A 20,501-nucleotide genomic window follows, 5' to 3' on the forward strand; every position below is an offset into this window, starting at 1 on the left:
TGGCTGCTGTGAAATGTCATGAGGATGTATTTGTACATATTTATGTGAGCGCCTCTTTTCAGTTGTTTTGGGTCTATACTTAGGTGTGGAGTGGCTGGGTCATATGGTAATTCTGTGTTCAACTTTTTAAAGAAAAGTTAATTTTAATATAATTACAGCTTTAAAAAAAAATTTTTTTTTTTAATGTTTATTTTTGAGAGAGAGAGAGAGACACCAAGCATGAGTAGGGGAGGGCAGAGAGAAAGGGAGACACAGAATCTGAAATAGGCTCCAGGCTCCGAGCTGTCAGCACAGAGCCTGACGCAGGGCCCAAACTCACAAGCCATGAAATCATGACCTGAGCCGAAGTTGGATGCTTAACCGACTGAGCCACCCAGGCGCCCTTGCTTTTTTTTTTTTTTTTTTAAATGAGGTCGGACATTATAGTCACTAATTTATAGAGGATGGAAAGGGGGCTAAGAGTATTTGCTGAGCTCTGTGCTAGAACTTAATTTAATATGCGTTTGTACAATCCTAGCTGTACTTTGTTGTAACTTATTTTAGTTTTGAAGAATTTTCTTTAATACTGTGTTCTTTTGAATTTTATGTTAAAATTTTTCATTTAGGGGCACCTGGGTTCCTCAGTTGGTTAAACATCTGACTCTTGGTTTTGACTCAGATCGTGATCTCATGGTTTTTGGTATCAAGTCCCTTGTCGGGTTCTGCACTCTTAGTTCGGAGCCCAGTTGGGATTTGCTATCCCTCTCTTTCTGCTCCTCCCCCCTGAAAATAAATAAATAGACATTTTAAAATTATTTAAAAATTTTTTTCATTTAGATTCTTCACACAGAGACATGTATATGACACATATAACATTATAATGATACCTATTTACCCATCAGCTCGATTCAGCAGTTGTCAACTGATGGCCTCTCTTTATCCCCTCCTCTCTTATTTTGAACTTTTTTCTAAAGTTTATTTATTTTTGAGAGAGACAGAGGTAAGTGGGAGAGGGGCAGAGCAGGTTTCAGGCTCTGAGCTCTCAGCACAGAACCCAACGTGGTGTCAGACCCCTGAACCATGAGATCACGACCTGAGCCAAAGTTGGACGCTTAACTGACAGAACCCCCAGGAGCCCCCCTACCTTATTTTGAATTATTTTGAAGCAAATCCCAGATACAATAAAATTCAACTTGCATATATTGCAGTATTTCCACAATTTTAAAAATAACTCCAATATCATATTATACCCCCCAAATTAATAGTATTATCTTGGTATTATGAAATACCTCCTTTTTTTCAATTAGATGATACCTTTACACGGTTCTAAAGAATCTACAGGTTCAAAAAGGTGTTCATCGAAAAACTACCCCCTCACACACGTGTTTCTGGTCACCTAATTCTCTTTGCCTTTGGCAACCATTGGTGTTTTCTGTCCTTCCAGGAAGATTTAATTAATACATGTATAAGCAAATACGTAGAGATGTTAGTCCTTATTTTTAAAGAAGGTTAAACGATAAATTGAAGATCTACAACCTGGATTTCCCTGCCTCCAAAGTGTATTATGTTCTCTGATGCTGATCATAATTTCCATCTTATTATTGTGAGCAAAATGGGATTAGTGGAAATAGGAGTTGGGTGATTATTCAGTTTCTTTCTTTACCTAAAAAACAAAACAAAACAAAAAAAACTTCTTTCTTACTGCTAGTACATGTTTGTTACAGGAAAATGAAACTAGAGAGAAGTAGGGTTTTTTTTTTTTTTTTTTTTTAAGTTTATTTTGAGTGAGAGAGAGAGAGCAGGGAAGGGGCAGAGAAAGAGGGAGGGAGAGAATCCCAAGCAGGGCTTGGATGCAGGGCTCGATCCCTTGAAATCAGGACCTGAGCCAAAATCAGAGGAGTCTGGACACTTAACTGACTGAGCCATCCAGGCACCCCTAGAGAGAAGTGGTTTTAGAAGAAGCACTTAAATGGGAACACCTGGGTGGCTTAGTTGGTTGAGATAAAAATAAAACTCTTGATTTCAGCTCAGGTCATGATCCCAGGGTCATGGGATTGAGCCCTGTATCAGGCTCCACGCTGAGTGTGAAACCTGTTTAAGATCCTCTCCCTCTCTCCCGTTCTCTCTCCTGCCCCCTCCCCTTACCTCTGCCTCTCTCCTCCTCTCTCTCTGTCTCAAAAAAAAAAAAAAAAAAAAAAATTTATATTCTTTCCTACTCAGGAATGGCCACAGTAAATACCTTGTTGTATAGGGGCACCTTGGTGGCTCAGTCGGTTGAGCATCCGACCTCAGCTCAGATCATGATCTCGCAGTTCATGATTCCGAGCCCTGCATCGGGCTCTGTGCTGACAGCTCAGAGCCTGGAGCCTGCTTCGGATTTTGTGTCTCCCTTTCTCTCTGCCCCTTCCCCTCTCATGCTCTGTCTCTCAAAAATGAATAAACGTTAAAAAAAAAAAAAAACAAAAAACCTTGCTGTATAGCCTTCATTCTTTATGTGTATATTATGTGCATATTTTAAAGAAGCAAATTTTTAAAGAAAATGGGCTTAAGCCAATACTGTGTAATAATTTTTTTCTCTAACAAGTTTAATTATCTTTACTGAGTCACCGTATAAAGATATATGTGTCATTGTTCTTAGTGTCTATTGTATTCTATTGTATTGGATATAGTTTTAATCAATATGCTATTGATGACCATGTAGTTGTCTTTATTATTTTGCTATTGTAGAAATCACATCAGTGAATATCTTTGTACATATAATTGGTTATTTCCTTATGGGAAGTTCCCAGAAATGAAGCTCCTGGCTCAAAGACACACAGACTTAAGACACTAAAGTTATTCCAATTTACATTCCTACTAGTAGATATAAGAGCCTGTTTCTCTATACCTGCTACAATTGAACTTGTTTCTGTAATTTACTATTTTATTTTGGCTTGGCATTTCATTTTAAAGGGAAGCTCTCTGACTAGCTACTGTCAGATTAAAAATCATTCCCACCACAGGTAGGGGACAGGCTCCTTGTTGAGGGCTTTAGAGCTGGTTGGTCTCGGTTTTGAAAATTCCCTCTCCTTGGCAGCGGCCCTTCTCAGCATCCCTGGCTTTGTTGAGCGGCTTTGCAAGCTTGCGACTCGAAAGGTGTCAGAGTCAACGGGCACAGCTAGCTTCCTTCAGGAGTTGGAGGAGTGGTACACGTGGCTAGACAATGCTTTGGTGCTGGATGCCCTGATGCGAGTGGCTAATGAGGAGTCTGAGCACAATCAAGGTACTTCTGGGCTGGGGGCTGGTGGGGGGGGGGGGAGGGTGGGGGGGTGGCAGTGGCAGGGAGGGTCTTCTATGATGTGGGAGCTTTCCCTTAGGCTTCTGGAGCCATTCTTGACCTCTTTTCTGAGGAGCATTAATTAAAATGTGCTCAGTAGAATTTTCCTCAGGGAAGTCCTAGATCAGAACTGTTAAGACACTTTTGAAAGCTAGTGACAGAAACCTCTTTAAACTCCCTCAGTGTAGACCTGATTGCAGGGAGAAGGGACTGTCTGGATCCAATAACCAAAGCATTCTTAGGAACTCAAAGAGTCCTTTCCATGTCTCTTCTTCATTCTCCATGGTTCTTTAGTGTTCTCTCTGTTCCGATGAGTAGACTCCTAGTTTCAGCAGTAGCTTCCTGGTGAAGAACTCTGGCCTATCTTGGGTCATATGCTTAACGGTGAAGCGTTTGACTCTGGCCAGCAAGATGGGGTCAGATTGTACAAACCCAGGAATTCTCACTGTAATCATGCAGGTAAAAGTGAAAGGAGGAGTTCTAGTTCCAGGATGGCAGTGTACGGAGCTCTGTGGACCTGCTCCCCATTGCAACTGTAAACAAAACCTATAAAAAACAACAAAAGCCATCCATGTATATGTGGAAGTTGTTCTGAGAGCATACAGCAAATGAGGAAACATTTCTTCAAGGAAATCTGCTAAAACTCAGAACAGTGAGTGTCTTTGACATTTGAACTTTTGCTTGTTGGGAATTCCACTCTGGGCTGGCGTGGCCAAAAAGACACAACCCTCAACAGAGGACACAATTCCCAAACAAGGAATATGGTATCTCGCTGTTGAAGGGGAGGAGGGCAGACCACCAGCTTTTCTCATTCCCTCCAACTCCAAGTTGAAGAGGCTAAATTCTTGATGAGTATGCCCTTACAGGTCGGAGGCTCCCTGCCCCAACACTACTGAGATATAATTGATTTATAATACTACGTATATAGCATGTTGATTTGATGCATTTATGTATTGCAAAATGATACTATCATAGCATTAACTAACACCTCATCACATACTTATTTCTTTTTTGTGGTGAGAACTTTTAAGATCTCCTTTATTAATGTCATTCAAATATTATTAGCTATAATCCCCATGCAGTACGTTGGATGCCCAGAACTTATTAATCTTATAACTGGAAGTTTGTACCTTTTGACCACTATCTTCCTAATTCTCCCAACCTCAGGTAACCAGCATTCTATTTCTCTGAGTTTGACTTTTTTTAGATTCCACATAGAAGTGATATTATATAGTATTTTTCTCTTTCTGACTTCATTTAATTCATTTATTGCACATAATGCCAGGGGCTCCTTTCTTCTGACTGCCTTTGTACTACAGTCAGTACAGAAGCTGTGCCCTAGGCCTGGCAAGCAAGAATTCTGTGACCCTGCTGTCCTTGCCCCAACTCAGGTGTAGGACAGAGTTTCCATGTAGGGAGAGGCAAGCCAAAAAGACTTAAAAGTCGGCTGACCCTGCTCAGAGTAGTGGCACCAAGATTTTGCCAGGATGAGAGGTAATGCATAAGAGCAGAAGGTAGGGAAGTTCAGACCTAAGAGTCTTCTGGAAAACAATGTTGATTTTGGTGGTAAACAAATAAAAGGAGGATGTTAGCTCTTAAGTGAGAACAAGAAGCTAAACCATAGGGGCTCCTGGGTGGCTCAGTCTGTTAAGTGTCCGACTCATTGATTTTGTCTCAGGACTTGATCTCAGGGTTCGTTTGTGCTTGGGACTCTCTCTCTCTCTCTCTCTCTCTCTCTCTGTGCCCCTCTCTCACTTGAGGGCGCACCCCCCCTCTTTCTCTTTCTTCAAAAATAAACATAAAAAAAAAAAAGTTAAACCATAGGCTGGGTAGTTTACCAGTAAGAACCAGGAAAACAGCTAAGCAGAGCTCTTCTGAGGTCAAAACCAACCTCAGTCTCAGAAACTACATTGACCGGGTTTTAATTGGATTAGATTTTGGAGCACTTTATTACGCCCCAAGGCATTGTCAAAAACAGTAGAGCATTCAGCCAGCAATTAGTGGAGTCTGACAGCTGGGTTTCATACCAGATGAGGCAGAAATCATCATCCAGGGAGACTGTAAACACCCCCACAACTTCACTCCTCTGAAGCAAAACACCAAGGACCTTGCTAGTCTGTGGAGAAATAGACTTTGCTGAAATAGTCTAGGGAGGTCACTGAACAAATGAACAAGAAAATAACAAGCCCCAAAAGGGAAGAAGGGGAACCAGTATCCACAGTTGCTGTATTATTTACCTAAAATGTCAGTTTAAGGAGCGCCTGGGTGGCTCAGTCGGTTAAGCGTCCGACTTCGGCTCAGGTCATGATCTCACGGTCCGTGAGTTCGAGCCCCGCGTTGGGCTCTGTGCTGACAGCTCAGAGCCTGGAGCCTGCTTCAGATTGTGTCTCCCTCTCTCTCTGACCCTCCCCCGTTCATGCTCTGTCTCTCTCTGTCTCAAAAATAAATAAACATTAAAAAAAAAAATTTTAAATGTCAGTTTAATAAAATGTATGAGATATGCAGAGCAAGTATGGCCCATATACAGGAGAGAGCAGGCAACAGAAATTGCCTGTGAGAGAGCCCAGATACTGGATTTAATGGAGACCTGTCATAAGGAGGTCAAAGAGCTAAAGGATGCTGTGCCTAAAGAAGTAGAAGGAACTGGGGCGCCTGGGTGGCGCAGTCGGTTAGGCGTCCGACTTCAGCCAGGTCACGATCTCGCGGTCCGTGAGTTCGAGCCCCGCGTCAGGCTCTGGGCTGATGGCTCAGAGCCTGGAGCCTGTTTCCGATTCTGTGTCTCCCTCTCTCTCTGCCCCTCCCCCGTTCATGCTCTGTCTCTCTCTGTCCCAAAAATAAATAAACGTTGAAAAAAAAAAAAAAAAAAAAGTAGAAGGAACTAAAGAAACTATGACGACAGTATGTCATCAAGTAGAGAGTATCCGTAAAGAGGAGATAGAAAAAGGAGCCAAACGGAAGTTCTACGGTTTAAAATTATAAATAACTGGAAGGAAGAATTCACTGAAGGGAGCAAGAATATTCAAAGAAATAGTGGCTGAAAACTTCACAAATTTGAAAAGCATTAATATATACATCTGAAAGGCTCAAAGAACTGCAAGTAGCATAAATTCAAAGAGATTCACACCCACACGCATCATAAGAGAAATGCTAAAAGACAAAGAGAAAATCTTGAAAGTTGAAAGAGAAAAACAAACCCTCATGTTCAAGAATATTTCTTTAAGATTGATAGCTGACTTCTTGGAAATAATAGAGGTCATAAGGCAGTGGGATGATCTAAGGGCTGAAAGGAAAAAAGTCAGCAGCAAAACTTTCTTTCAGAAACAGAGGTGAAGTAAAGACCTTGCTAGATGAACAAATACTTAGAGATTTCATTACTAAAAGATCTGCCTTATGAGAAATACCAAAGGAAGTTCTTTAGGCGGAAAGCAGGTGACCTCAGGCAGTAATGTGAATCTATGCAAAACAACAAAGAGCAGTAGTAAAGGTAATTAGAGAATCATAAAAGACAGTATAAATGCATATTTCTTCTCCTTTTCTTAATTAATTTGAAAACAGTTGTGTAAATAAAACCATATGTTTATAATTATATTGTTGAATCTGTAACATACAGAAGTGTGATATATTTGACAGTAACAGCACAAAGAAACTTTGTGGGAACTTGGATGGGACCAAAGTTGTATTGCAGTGAGGAAATTATACCAGATAGTAACTTGAATCAACAGGAATCAATGAAGACAACCAAAGTGGTAAATAAGAGGATCACTATAACAAACTCTATTAATATTCACTTGCTCTCCTTTCTTTCCTCAGCTTCTTTAATGAACATGAAATTATATAAACTAATAATTACAACAGTGTATTGTGTAACAGTGTGTGCAGTGTGTTGTACAATATATTGTTGGTTAGTGTACATAGATGTAGTATGCATAAAACTAATAGCACAAAAAGAGGAGGGGGAATAGAGCTATATAGGAGCTCTGGAATTAGTATAAATCTGAAAAGATTCTGTCAGATTAAGATGTATATGGCAAACCCGATAGCAACTGCAAAGAAAGTAACTTTAAAAATAGAGAAAATTGGGGCGCCTGGGTGGCGCAGTCGGTTGAGCGTCCGACTTCAGCCAGGTCACGATCTCACGGTCCGTGAGTTCGAGCCCCGCGTCGGGCTCTGGGCTGATGGCTCAGAGCCTGGAGCCTGTTTCCGATTCTGTGTCTCCCTCTCTCTCTGCCCCTCCCCCGTTCATGCTCTGTCTGTCTCTGTCCCAAAAATAAATAAACGTTGAAAAAAAAAATTAAAAAAAAAAATAGAGAAAATCATTAAAGGAATTATGATGTTATACCAGAAAGTGTTCACTTACTACAAAAGAAAGTATTATAGGAGAAATAAAGGAATTAAAAAACACATAAGCTATGTAGAAAACAAAAAGTAAAAAGGCAGAAGTAATCCCAACTGTGTCATTAATAACCTTAAATATGAATAGATTAAAACAATTTATCCAAAAAATAGTCATAGTGGAGTTTTTAGAAAAGATCCAATTGTATGCAGCCTACAGGAGGCATACTTTCTATTCAAAGGTAGAAATAGGTTAAAAGTAAAGGATAGAAAAAGATGCATACTTCAAAGAGCAACCATAAGAAAGCTGGAGTGGCTATAGTAGAAGAGACTTGAAAACAAAAAATGTTATCAGAGATAAAAGAAAAAAAAGGACATTTTATAATAAGAGGGTGAATCTATTAAGAAGATAGAACAGTTATAAACATATCTAACAACAGAGCCAAAAAAATAACAAATGAAACAAAAACTAATAGATTTGAAGAGAGAAATAAGCAGCAGTAATAGTTGGAGACTTGAATACCCCACTTTCAATAATGGAGAAAACAACTAGAAGATCAAGAAGGAAATAGAAGACTTGAACAACACTCTAAACTAACTAGACTTGGGGCGGCTGGGTGCCTCAGCTGGTTGAATGACTCTTTATCTCAGGGTTATGAGTTCAAGCCCAATGTTGGGCTCCACACTGAGCATGGCGCCAACTTAAAAAACAAACAGGGTACGTGGGTGGCTCAGTTGGTTAAGCATCCAACTTCAGCTCAGGTCATGATCTCGTGGTTTGTGAGTTTGAGCCCTGCATCAGGCTCTGTGCTGACAGCTCAGACAGAGCCTGGAGCTTGCTTTGGATTCTGTGTCTCCCTCCCTCTCTGCCCCTCCCCTGCTCGTGCACTTGCTCACTCTCAAAAATAATAAACGTTAAAAAAATTTTTTTTAAACAAACTAAACTTACTAGATATATATAGAACACCACCAAACAACTGCAGGATATACGTTCTTCTCACATGCACATGGAACATTCTCCAGGATAGACCATATGCTAGGTTACCTAAAAAGCCTCAGTAAAGTTGAAAGGATTAAGATTGTACAAACCATGTATTTCAGTCACAGAGAAGTAGTATTAGAAATCAGATATTAGAAACATGGAAAGTAAGTGATATAATTCTAAATAACCAATGGTTCAGAGACAGAATCACAAAGAAAATTAAAAGATATTTTGAGGGACACCCAAGTGGCTCAGTCAGTTAAGCATCCGACTTTAGCTCAGGTCACGATCTCACAGTTCGTGGGTTTGAGCCCCGTGTTGGGCTCTGTGCTGACAGCTCAGAACCTGGAGCCTGCTTCAAATTCTGTGTTTCTCTCTCTCTCTCTCTCTGCCACTTCCCTGCTCTCTCTCTCTCTCTCTCTCTCTCTCAAAACATTAAAAAAAAAAAATTCAAAGATATTTTGAGACGAATGAAAATGACACAACATACTGACCTTAAGGAATGCAGCTAAAGCATGCTAAGGGAGAAATGTGTAGCTATAAATCCCTACATTAAAAAAAAAACAAACAAAAACTCAAAAAATTCCCCAATCGGTAACCTAATTTTTCTCCTTAAGTCATTGAAAAAGGAAGAGGCAAGCTATTTTCTCAAAGCAAGCAGATGGAAAGAAATAATAGGATTGGAATAGAAATTAATGAAATAGAGAATTGAAAAATAATAGAGAAAATCTACAAAACCAGAAGTTGGTTCTTTGAAAAGGTTAACAAACTTAGCTTCACTGATCAAGGAAAAAAAAAAAAGACAATATTCAAACTACTAAAACCAGGAATGAAAGAGGGTACATGACAACATGTACAAAGATAAAAATGACTCTAAGGAAATACCGTACACAACTGTATGCCAACAGATTAGACAGCCTAGATGAAATGGACAGATGATAAGAAAGACAAAAACTCCTGTAGCTGACTCGAGAAATAGAAAATCTGAACAGACCTATGAAAGTAAAGGGATCGAATTCATAACAGAAAAACTACCCCCCCCACAAAGAAGCCCTGGCCTCTTAAATAAGAAGCCATTTAAATAAGAATTAACACCAGTATGTCACAGACTTCCGCAAAATAGAGGAGGAAGAAACACTTCCTAACATATGAGTCATAATTAACCTGATACCCAAACCAAAGACACTATAAGGAAATTACAGACCAGTATCTCTCATGAATATAAATGTAAAAATCCTCAAGAAAATACTAGCAAACCAAATTTAGCAACATACAAGAATTATACACCTGACCAAGTAAGTATATACGTGACTAGGTAGGATTAATGCATAGTTGATTCAGTATATGAAAATCAATTGATGTATACACTGTATCAGTAGAAGAAAGAACAAAAACACGATCATTTCAGTAGATGCAGAAAAGCATCAGACAAAATCCAACACCCCTTCATGATAAAAACACTCAAACTGGGAAGAGAAAGGAGCAGTCCCAACCAATTAAAGGGCATCTTAAACCCCCAGCCAGTATACTTCATGCCCACAGACTGAAAGCTGCTCCCCCACTAAGATCAGGCACAAGACAAGGACCCCTGCCTTTGCTGCTTCAACTCAACATTGCTTTGGGGGTTCTAGGTGAGAAAGAGAAATAGAAGGCATTCAGATTAGGAGGAAGTTAAGCTGTCTCTCTTCACAGATTTTATATATAGAAAAACCAAGGAATCCAGTAAAAACAAAAACCCACTAAACTAATAAGTGGGTTCAACAGCGTTTCAGATTATAAGGTCAATATACAAAATTCAATTGTTTATATACAGTAGCAATGACCAAACCAAAATTAAGAAATTTCATTTATAAGTGCATCAAAAACAGTGCAATATTTAGGGATAAACTTAACAAAGAAATGCAAAACTCCTACTCCGAAAATTATAAAACATTTTTATTATTATGAAAGCGGACCTAAATATAAAGCTATCTCGTGTTCATGGACCGGAAGACTCAGTATGATTAAGGTAGCAGTACTCCATGTGTCGAGCTCTGTGTCTGTCAAAATCTCAACTGGCTTCTTTGCAGAAATGGATTAGCTACAAACCATGTATCTAATGAGGGACTTGAATCTAGAATTTGTAAAGAACTCATACAGGTCAGTGATAAAAAGACAACACATTTTGAAATGCGGGCTAAGGATTTGAATACCCATTTCTCCAAAGCAGAGATACAGATAGCCAATAAACACATGAAAAGATGTTCACCATCATTACCATCAGGGAAATGCAAATCCAAACCACGATTAGATACTACTTCATACCTGTTAGGATGTTTATCATCAAAAAGACATGATAGCAAGTGTTGGCAAGGATGTGGAGAAATCAGAACCCTCATTCTCTGTTGGTGAGTATATAAAATGGTGCAGTCACTTTGGAAAACAGTCTGGCACTTTTCACAGTTCCTCAAAAGGCTAAACAGGGTTACCATATGACCCAGAAGTTCTAGTCCTACTTATATATCCAGGGGAAATGAAAACATGTTTATGTAAAAACTTACACGTGAATATTTACAGCTGCAGATTTATAATAGCCAAAATATGGAAATAACCCAGATGTCCATCAGCTGGTAAGTGGATAACAGAATGTGATATGTTCATATAGCAGAATATTATTCGGCAGTGTAAAAAATGAAATACTGATATATGCTACAACCTGAATGAATCTTGAAAACATTGTGCAGAGTAGAAGAAGCCAGGCACAAAAGGTCACATATTTTATGATTCCATTTATATGAAATGTCTTAAAAAGGCAATTCCTTTGAAACAAAGTACTTTAGTGGATGCCTAGAGATGAGGGGTTTGGTGGCAAATGAGAATAAGACTTCTTTTTGGGGTGATGAAAATGCTCTAAAATCAGTTATGATGGCTGCACAACTGTGAATATGTTAAAAACCACTGGATTATACACTTCAAGTGGGTGAATTGTATGCTGAATTATAGCTCAAAGCTGTTTTAGGAAAAAAAAAAAGAGTATGCCCCAGAGTGCAGTGTAGACCTATGGAGGGTGGTGACCCCTTGAATCAGTTTTATGCAGCTGAAGAGATTGGAGGGAAGCAGAAACCTCTCAAATTAGTTTGCCCATCCTCATCCTTGGGAATTAATCTTGTTGCTGAGCTCTGGCCATTGGTTTAAGAACTGCCTTTCTTGAAAATACTTACCCCAGAGACTTTCTTGTCAAACCCGTGAAAACCAGGCACCAAAGATCGGCATTGCCCGGGGAAGCATCTGAGCTGCCTGTGTTTCTCTTTCTCCACAGACGTTTATTACTAAGGAGGGCTTGTTTGCCATTCGCTGTGCCTGTCCTTCCCTTAAGCATCCTGTCCCCCAGTGGCTCTCCAGCCCCCTTAGCACAGAGCCCGACACAGGGCTCGAACTCACAAACCACGAGATCATGACCTAAACTGAAGTTGGGACACTTAACCAGTTGAGCCACCCAGGCACCCCAATAAATAAACATTTTTAAAAATTTAATTGAAAAAAAAAACCTTGTAGATTAAAAAGAAAAAAAACTAGTAGCAAGCAAGCATTAGCAGAAAAACTCATTTTCTTTTTATTTAACATATACTTACATGTTACTTATTCATGTGCCAGGCATTGTTTTCAGCACTTTGAATATATTAAATCCTTTGATTTTTGCAATGTTGGTAAGAGATAGGTACTGTTGCTGTTACCCCAGTTTTATAGGTGAGGATGGATACTGAAGCATAGTGACATCTACCAGCTTACCCAAGGCCACTCAGCTGGTGAACAGTAGTAGAGCTGGGTCAGATGTGGCAGGCTAGCTCGGGGGCTGTGCTCTTAACATCTGTGCCATGCTGCCTTTCAGTCTTGCTTCACTCAACAACCCGTCATCTCCCAGGGTTGTGATTTTATATTAGTGACATGACATGGCTGTAAAAACATAGTTCCATGCCAGTAGGGCAGAATAACTTGGGTTCTTGTACATTGGTATCACCTTGTAGAAGTCACCAGACTTTTGCATGCACCTTACCCAAATATTACTTGATAACCACTGTTCTATCCCATATAGTTTTTCTGGCCCTTTGCAAAAGGTCTTGCAGCAGTTCCAGTGGGAGCTTGGAAGGACCTTAGTAGTTACTCATTCATCTTTTCACGTTAAACATGAGAAAAGTTGAGGGGAAGTAATCCCTAAGGTCTCTTGACCCTGACCAGTACTCTTTTAAAATAACAGGGACCTAAGAGGAAGGCTCCCCAAGAACCAGGTGCTGGGCTTTTCTTGTGTTCTCATTGACTCCAAATAGCCACCCAGCCGTCCACAGTAGCATTGCTGTTACTTCCCGTCTATGAGGGAGTCTGAGGCCTAGTGTGGAGGTAACTTGACCAGTGTTACACAGCCAGCAAGTTATAATCCCAGAGCCCTCAGCCTTCAGCACTTTGTTCTAGCATCTTCCCATGAGTATTCTTCATTGTAACCTGCATGATTCATTGAGACTTTCTTGTTAACTGGGTAGTAGAATAAATGTGATGGTTTACCTGCAGCCCAAAATATGATAGCTGGCATATACCATGTCCCAGAAATATTACTTAGCTGCTGCCATTGTTACTAACAATGAAACTGGATAAAATGGAAGTCTGCTAGTAGACACTGTGTTCATCTGTATCATTAACAGCAGTTGTGGTGCCCAGTCTGCCTTGGAAAGCTGAACCTTAGAAAACTTTAGATGGTTCTTTGCAAAACAGGAGAAAAGAAATCTCGGAAAAGAATCCCTCTCAGTCTTTCGGCAGTGCTTCCTTGTAGAATCTAGGTAGAGGTACCAAGTACTTAGAGTCATTTGTGACCTGAAGAGAGTTTGGCACAATTCGTTGCTAGCTCACTGGGCACTTGGGTGGGGGATACTCTCTGATGATGACGGGAGAAAAGAATATCAGGAAGAGATGGATCTTGTTGTTGCATTGGCTGTGTCAGAGCATTTTCACTGTGTTAAAGTCAGTGAGATAGAATGCAACTGCAGAGTCGATTTGGTTTTTTATTGAGTATAATTGATATATGACATATTATTTTCAGGTGTACACCATGATGATTTGATACTCGTACATAGTGCAGAATAATCGCTACAGTAAGTCTAGCTCACATCTGTCACCATACATACAGAACTTCTTATGATGTCCAGAGTCAGTTTTTCTGTTTTTGAGCTTGCCTGGCCCCTGTGGGCACAGAGGGGGTTTTGTGGCTTTCAAAGTCTCTGTCATGGGCTCAGGGGCCAGTCTAATGGCTCTATTACCTCAAGTCTGTCCAGAGCTGGTTTGAGGAGCAGAAACATGTTTCCTTACAAGCAGTGTTTCAACCCTCTGTCCTGGTGGCTGTCTCAGCCTCCATTGTGTTCCCTCCTCCAGGGGCTTCTGAGGAGAATGGCCTGCCTCACACTTCCACCAGGACCCAGCTGCCTCAGTCAATGAAGATCATGCATGAGATCATGTACAAACTGGAAGTGCTCTATGTTCTCTGCGTGCTTCTGATGGGGCGTCAGCGAAACCAGGTGGGCCCCCCCTCCCACACGTCTCAGAACACGTCCCAGGCACTTGTGGGGCATCAAGTACTCCATTAGGCTGTCACTCCAGCCCAGCAAAGTGCAGGGGTCGTTCTCCTCCTCTCTGTTTACATATCAGGAAGCCAGTCTCATTCCAGAGTCCATAGTCTTTCTACCATACCTTGCTGGGGCAGCATTTCTGGGCAGAGCATTGGTGCCCAGGGCATAGCTGGTTGCTTGGCCATGTTACCTGACCTTGTTAATATGAAGAAGAAAGGGTTTTTGTGACAGGACGACTGCCCTGTAGATGCACTAGAAGAGTTGCCAGTCCGATGGGGGCTCAGGGTGGGGGGCCAGAGCTGGGAGCTGTATCAGTTACAAAAACTAGGCAGCTGTTGGGGCTCCGCATGTGCTGGGGTTGAAGGAGCAAGGGCCTATAACCTACAGGGGGAGAAAGAGAGCTCTGGAAGTAGCATTCCTCTTCAGGATAGACGAGAACTAGTCCTCTCCTGCTGACTAATCATTGCCCTGTGGATGAAAAAAAGGTGGGCAGTTGGCAGGGGGCACTCAACAATCCTTAAGCTCCTTTTTGAGTCAGACCCTGGACCATCATAGCAGCTCCGTGCGAGGTAGGTGAAGTTATCCCCATCTTACAAGTGAGGAGCAGTTTTGGATAGCGTAGCCAGGGAGAAGACTCACTGCAAAGATGACATCCAGCATAGCAGTGTCATGAAGAAAGTGAGAGGGCCATGCACGCTGATCCCTGAGGCAGCCTGCCAGGTAGAGGGAGCGAGTCCTGAGGTGGGAACATGCCCAGTGGGTTGGTAGAATAGTAGGGAAGCAGGGGCATGGACTGGAATGAGCAGTGAGGGGAGGGATGAGGATCCCATCTGGGTTTCACAGGCCATTTTAAGGACGTGGGTGTTTACTCTGAGTGACTGGGAAGCCACCCCTCTGGCAGCCTTGTGAAAGAGATGATAGTAGCCAGGACTAAGCATATTGGTGGAGGGGAGTGGCAAGAAGTGCTTACAGTCTGGATATATTCTGAAGGTAGAACAGGTAGAATTTGCTGATAGTTTGGATGTGGGCATGGGAGAGGGATTAAGGGTGACTTCTTTGACAACTTCTAAGGTTTTTGGCCCAAGCAGGTGGGAGGATGGATTGGCCATTTATTGAGATGGTTAAGACTGTGGGTTAGGAGTTAGGGGAGAGGAGCGGAGGCGTAGAGAGAAGGGCAGGGAATTCAGTTGGAACAAGTTAGGTTTGAGGTGTCTCTCAGAATCGGCACCCGGATTACCTGCACCTGGAGTTAGGGCAGAGGTCAGGCCCGGGGCTAGAACCATGGAGGTTGTCAGCATGCAGTTGGTATTTAAAACCAGGACCCTGGATGAAGCCCCACCCTGACCTCCATGGCATTGAAGCTCCTTACTCCAGTATGGAATACATTTGTTACGAAATTATTACGTCGCTGTGCCCTACATGTGTTCAGTGCTTTTATCTTTTTTCATGGTTATTCACATTTGAATTTTGGGGTATTTGGTAAGTTATAAAAAAAAAAGTGGTGACCACCTCTCCCCTCACTTGATACTTGAGGAAACCAGGGTACAAAAAGGGCTGTGCTCTCAGGTTCCAGGCACCAGTAGAGCCATCTACTTTCTGTCCCTCATGACCGTTCCCTGCTCCCTGAGCAGCCTTCCTGTTCCCAAGTCCTTATGAATCAGTCATTGGTTTCTCTGGTTAACCTGTATGATTACTGCTGCTGCTGCCTTGGAGGGACCACAGGCTGGCCTCAGGATGCTGCCCACCTGAGAACCAGTGTTCTGCTGGCATGTCCTCAGGAGCACAGTCAGCATTGACTGCATTCTGCCGTATGCTGGCGCTGTGGGGACATGGATCCACAGGCCTCATTGAGGCTGGGACAGCAAGGAAAAGGGATTCCCCGGCCAGGCCTCCCAGAAGTTTCCTCCTTAGAGTGGCCTTTTTGTTGTACATTCAGGCCAAGTTCTCTGACCAGTCTTGGTTAAATTGAAGTCACTCTCCCCAGGTGGCCTAAGTTCCATTTCTCCAGTGCTCATGTAAACAATCAATACAGCACTTCCTATAAAGTCAGGCCCTGCATTTGTGCCACATTACCTCATTGAATCCTTTCAGCATCTTCACTAGCTCTCATTTTCCATCAGGGGACTCAGGTTCAAAGAACATTGTCCAGAGTCACAGCTTTGTCCAGTTTTGGCCTCCTGAGATAAATGCACACCTGGGCACCTGGGTGGCTCAGTCGGTTTAGCATCTGACTTTGCCTCACGTCATGATCTCACTCTTCGTGGGGTTGAGCCCCGTGTTGGGCTCTATGCTGACAACTCGGAGCCCAGAGCCTGCTTTGGATTCTGTCTCCCTCTCTGCCCCTCCCGCGCTCTGTCTCTCTCTCTCAAAAATAAACATTTTTTAAAAAATTTAAATAAATAAATGCACACCTGTGGTAGGCCTGAATGACAGGCTTTAGGATCAGAACCCTTGAGTTAAGCCGACATTTCCACCACTGCCTTGGCCATCTGTCCTGCTAAACTTCCCCTTCCCCTTGTAGAATGGGAATCAGTAAGCACTGATCCTGTGCTCAGGACTTTACATACATTTGTCCTTATAAGAGCCCTGAGAAGAAGTAGTAATAACTTTGTTTTAGGTAAATATATATATATACATATTTTTTGATAGGTAAATAATTCACATAGTTCTTTATTAAAATGTGTAAATAAGCGGGGCACCTGGGTGGCTCATTAAGCGTCCGACTTCGGCTCAGGTCATGAACTCGTGGTTTGTGAGTTCAAGCCCTGCATCAGGCTCTGTGCTGACAGCTTGGAGCCTGCTTCAGATTCTATGTCTCCTTCTCTCTCTGCCCCTTCCCTGCTCATGCTCTCTCTGTCTCTCAAAAGTAAATAAATGTTAAAAAAAAAAAAAAAAAAGTGTAAACAAGCATGAATGAAGCCTTTCTCTCCTCTGATCCTGGATATTCTGGTTCTTCCATGAAGCATCTAATTTTACCAGTTATTCATGTGTCCTTCTAGAGACATTTTATGCTTATAAAAGCAAATAGAGTCCTCTCATTTTTTTAACACAGTGAATAATATAGCATGTACATATTTGCTTTTTTGATATTGTATCTTGGTAAATGTTTAATTCACTATGTGTGAAAGACCTCAGTCTTTTTTCTGGTACCTTATACCCCACTGAATGGATATGCCAAGGTTTACACAACTAATACCCACTGACGGGAAGTATAGGTTATATCTATTTTTTTGGTATTGCAAATAGTGCTGCTGTTCTTTAGTGAGTAACTTTACACATATGTCATTTAGTATATGGATCTGAGAATAAATTCCTGAAAGTAGAATTGCTGGTCAAAGGGAATATGCATTTGTAGATTTTAGAGATGTCACCGAAATGACCTTCTTCAGGCAGTTCGGCAAATGCCCTCTCACCAGTAGTGAGTGAGCATGCCTGAGGCCCAGCTCTCCAGCACAGTATTATTATTAAGCTTTGTTCTCTGCTAACCTGAGAAAGCGAAAAATTCATTGTGATTTGAATTTCTTTTAGTATTATAAGTGAGGCTGAATACTTTCATATATTGAAGAATGTCTTGTATTTTCCTGTCTGTAACCTTTGCCCATTTTTTCTGTAAGGTTGGTCTTTTCGTTTAAGAGATTTGTAGGATTCCTTACAGAGGAAATTAGCTTTTTGCCTATGATGTGAGATTGCCACTATGTTCTCCATTTTCCTATTTGACTTAACGACTTTGCTTATTATGAATTTTGCCACAGAGAATTTTTAAAGGTTTATATGATTGAATTGAACGGTCTTCTCTTTTGGCTTCTAGGTATACTTAATATTTTAGAAAATCTTTCTCGTATGGTCGTTTACAAAAATCTTTGCAGGGGCACCTGGGTGGCTCAGTCGGTTGAGCGTCCGACTTTGGGTCAGGTCATGATCTCGCAGTTTGTGCGTTCGAGCCCCGTGTCAGGCTCTGTGCTGACAGCTCAGAGCCTGGAGCCTGCTTCGGATTCTGTGTCTCCTCCTCTCTCTGCCCCTCCCATGCTCGTGCTCTGTCTCACTCTGTCTCTCAATAATAAATAAACGTTTAAAAAAAATCAAAAAAAAAATCTTTGCATAGATTTTTCTAGGATACTTAGGGTTTACATCTTTTAAATATGTTTATCTTGTCTCTAGTTGAAATCTATTCCTACTCTGAAGCATGAGGGGTATTTATACTTTAATGATATGAGTAGGAAACAAACTAAGAACAAACAAATTAAGAAATTTGATTAAGGTTATTAAGTTCGTATGTTTTGGAGCTGCTTGTCAAACCCAGGACTCCCTGAATCCAAAACTTGTGTTCTTAAAAGAGGACCCACCATACAGTGTGACTCCAGGAGTATTGTGGGGATCTGTGAGTAGAGTGCAAAAGTGTGTCTGTGCATAGTGGGAGTGTGGAGAGGGGTGGCTAAGTGAGGTATTTCCTTTAAACCTCCACAGTCCCTACTGACTGTTGATTTCTTCATCCTCAAAGATTGTTTAGGACGTGCCGAGCAGGAGATTTTGATGGATCTTCACAGCACGTTTGTTGTAATGCTTTTTTGCCTTCCTACCCCTTCCAGGTTCACAGAATGATCGCAGAGTTCAAGCTGATCCCCGGGCTCAATAATTTGTTCGACAAGCTGATTTGGAGGAAGCACTCAGCATCTGCCCTTGTCCTCCATGGTCATAACCAGAACTGTGACTGTAGCCCGGTGAGCTGGGGAACGTGGCAACATATGGGCTTTATTTGCCAGGAGTACTTGTTTCCAGGACTGCTGTTGACCCTTTGAAATCTCATTTTTTGAATGAGTAGAAATAAAGTCCTAGTCTGTATGATCCCTTAAGTGGAAGCTGCCTTGAGAAGGATCTGACCCCACCCCTCCACCTGTGCAGAAATCCCTTCTGAGGCCCTCTCTCAGCTTCCTCGTGCACACCTCTAGGACAGGGCGCTCCCTTTCCTCCAGAAGGCCTCTCTGTTACCTAGCGGCAGGCTTCCCCTTGTTCTGTATGCAGCCCCATGCTGTTGCACATCTACTGGTGGTAGGTTTTGCCCTCTTAGAGCAGGTACCACCAATGGTCTGTGGCCAGAAAGGGCTTTAGGGTGCTTTCTTTTTTAAAGGAGTCAGAGGCTCACCTCTACCTGGTCTCTCTTATGGTGCACTGGAGAGAGCACTGAACTGGGAGTCAGGAGGCCTCTATGCCACTTAGTTTGCTGGGAGAGCTTGAACGAGTCGCTGAATCTCTGAGCCTGTTTTTTGCAGGAGGAAGGTCACACTCCCTTGCCCACTGTCCTTGTGGGCCACGTGGAGGCTTGATCACCAGCATCAGGAGGACAGTGCTCTGGGACTTTGAAGTGCCACACACGGCCATCAGTGCCATAGGCTCTCCCTGGTCTCTGTGCCATGTTCTGGGGACTTCCCACAGTGCCTGACCTTCCAGCTTACTGTTCTTCTCTGGCCTTGTCCAATTTGCCTCTCAGCCCATCATCCGAATTTTTAATTTCAAGTTGAATGTATTCTGCATTTTGAGACATCTGGTTCTTTGTCAAAAATGACTTGGTCTTTATTTGTTATGTTAATGTTCATTACTTGTAACATAACTTTTTTTATGGTCTTGGATTGCTCATGGGATGCTAATACTTGCATTTGAATCTTCATATTCCCCTCAGGGTGGAATGTGACCTCGTGTTCTGGAATGTAGCCTTGCCTCTGGAAGTATTTCTTCAGAACACTTGCTTTTGTCTGCCAGGTTCTTTATGAGTAAGTGCCACAGGGCAAGTTTTCATGTTGAGTGCCAGATTTCTCTTCGGGGGGCTCCCCTTCACCACCAGTAGCACCCGGGCAGAAACAGGCATCTTTGCCAGCTCCCTGGGCTGATAAGTGGGGTTTTTCTCACCCTTGTTTCACCAAGTGTACATGCTTACCAGGCTTTACATGGGCACAGGGTTCTGTCTAGTCCCTGAAGGGCATTAAACCCAAGCCCTGGCATGAGTAAATGTCATTCCCACTTCTCCATCCCACCCAGAGCTGCTGACCATCTGCTCTTGTGCTCACTGCTCTGAACGCAGTCCTTTCTTCATTTCTGATTCCTATGGATTTTCCTTTCTTATGAAGTTAGCCTCACTTTTAAAAGAATTTTAGTTATTTTTTATTCAACATGTAGGTGGAAGCGGGGAATAGCAGGAAGGGTCCGCAGCAGCTTAATCTCTTATTGGCCAGTTGTGGAAGTCAGCAAAGAGTTTCTGACTATAGAAAAGTCCTCATTGTGTGTGAGGACAGAGGCTCAGAGAAGCAAA

At 42.0% G+C, this 20,501-nt stretch overlaps 1 protein-coding gene across 2 annotated transcripts in view; it reads left to right on the top strand.

Moving 5' to 3' along the window:
• Positions 1-20,501, top strand: part of LOC123579577 (transient receptor potential cation channel subfamily C member 4 associated protein) — a 69,811-nt gene that overhangs the window by 39,715 nt on the left and 9,595 nt on the right. The window contains exons 8-10 of one of the 2 annotated variants that reach the window (XM_045443641.1): positions 3,056-3,241; positions 13,983-14,149; positions 18,787-18,918. In XM_045443641.1, the coding sequence (XP_045299597.1) occupies positions 3,056-3,241; positions 13,983-14,149; positions 18,787-18,918 (485 nt within the window). The remainder of the gene's footprint in view (positions 1-3,055; positions 3,242-13,982; positions 14,150-18,786; positions 18,919-20,501) is intronic. The other variant, XM_045443642.1, reaches the window with a different exon arrangement.

This window comes from Leopardus geoffroyi, chromosome A3 (assembly GCF_018350155.1).
Source record: "Leopardus geoffroyi isolate Oge1 chromosome A3, O.geoffroyi_Oge1_pat1.0, whole genome shotgun sequence".
Lineage (NCBI taxonomy): Eukaryota > Metazoa > Chordata > Mammalia > Carnivora > Felidae > Leopardus > Leopardus geoffroyi.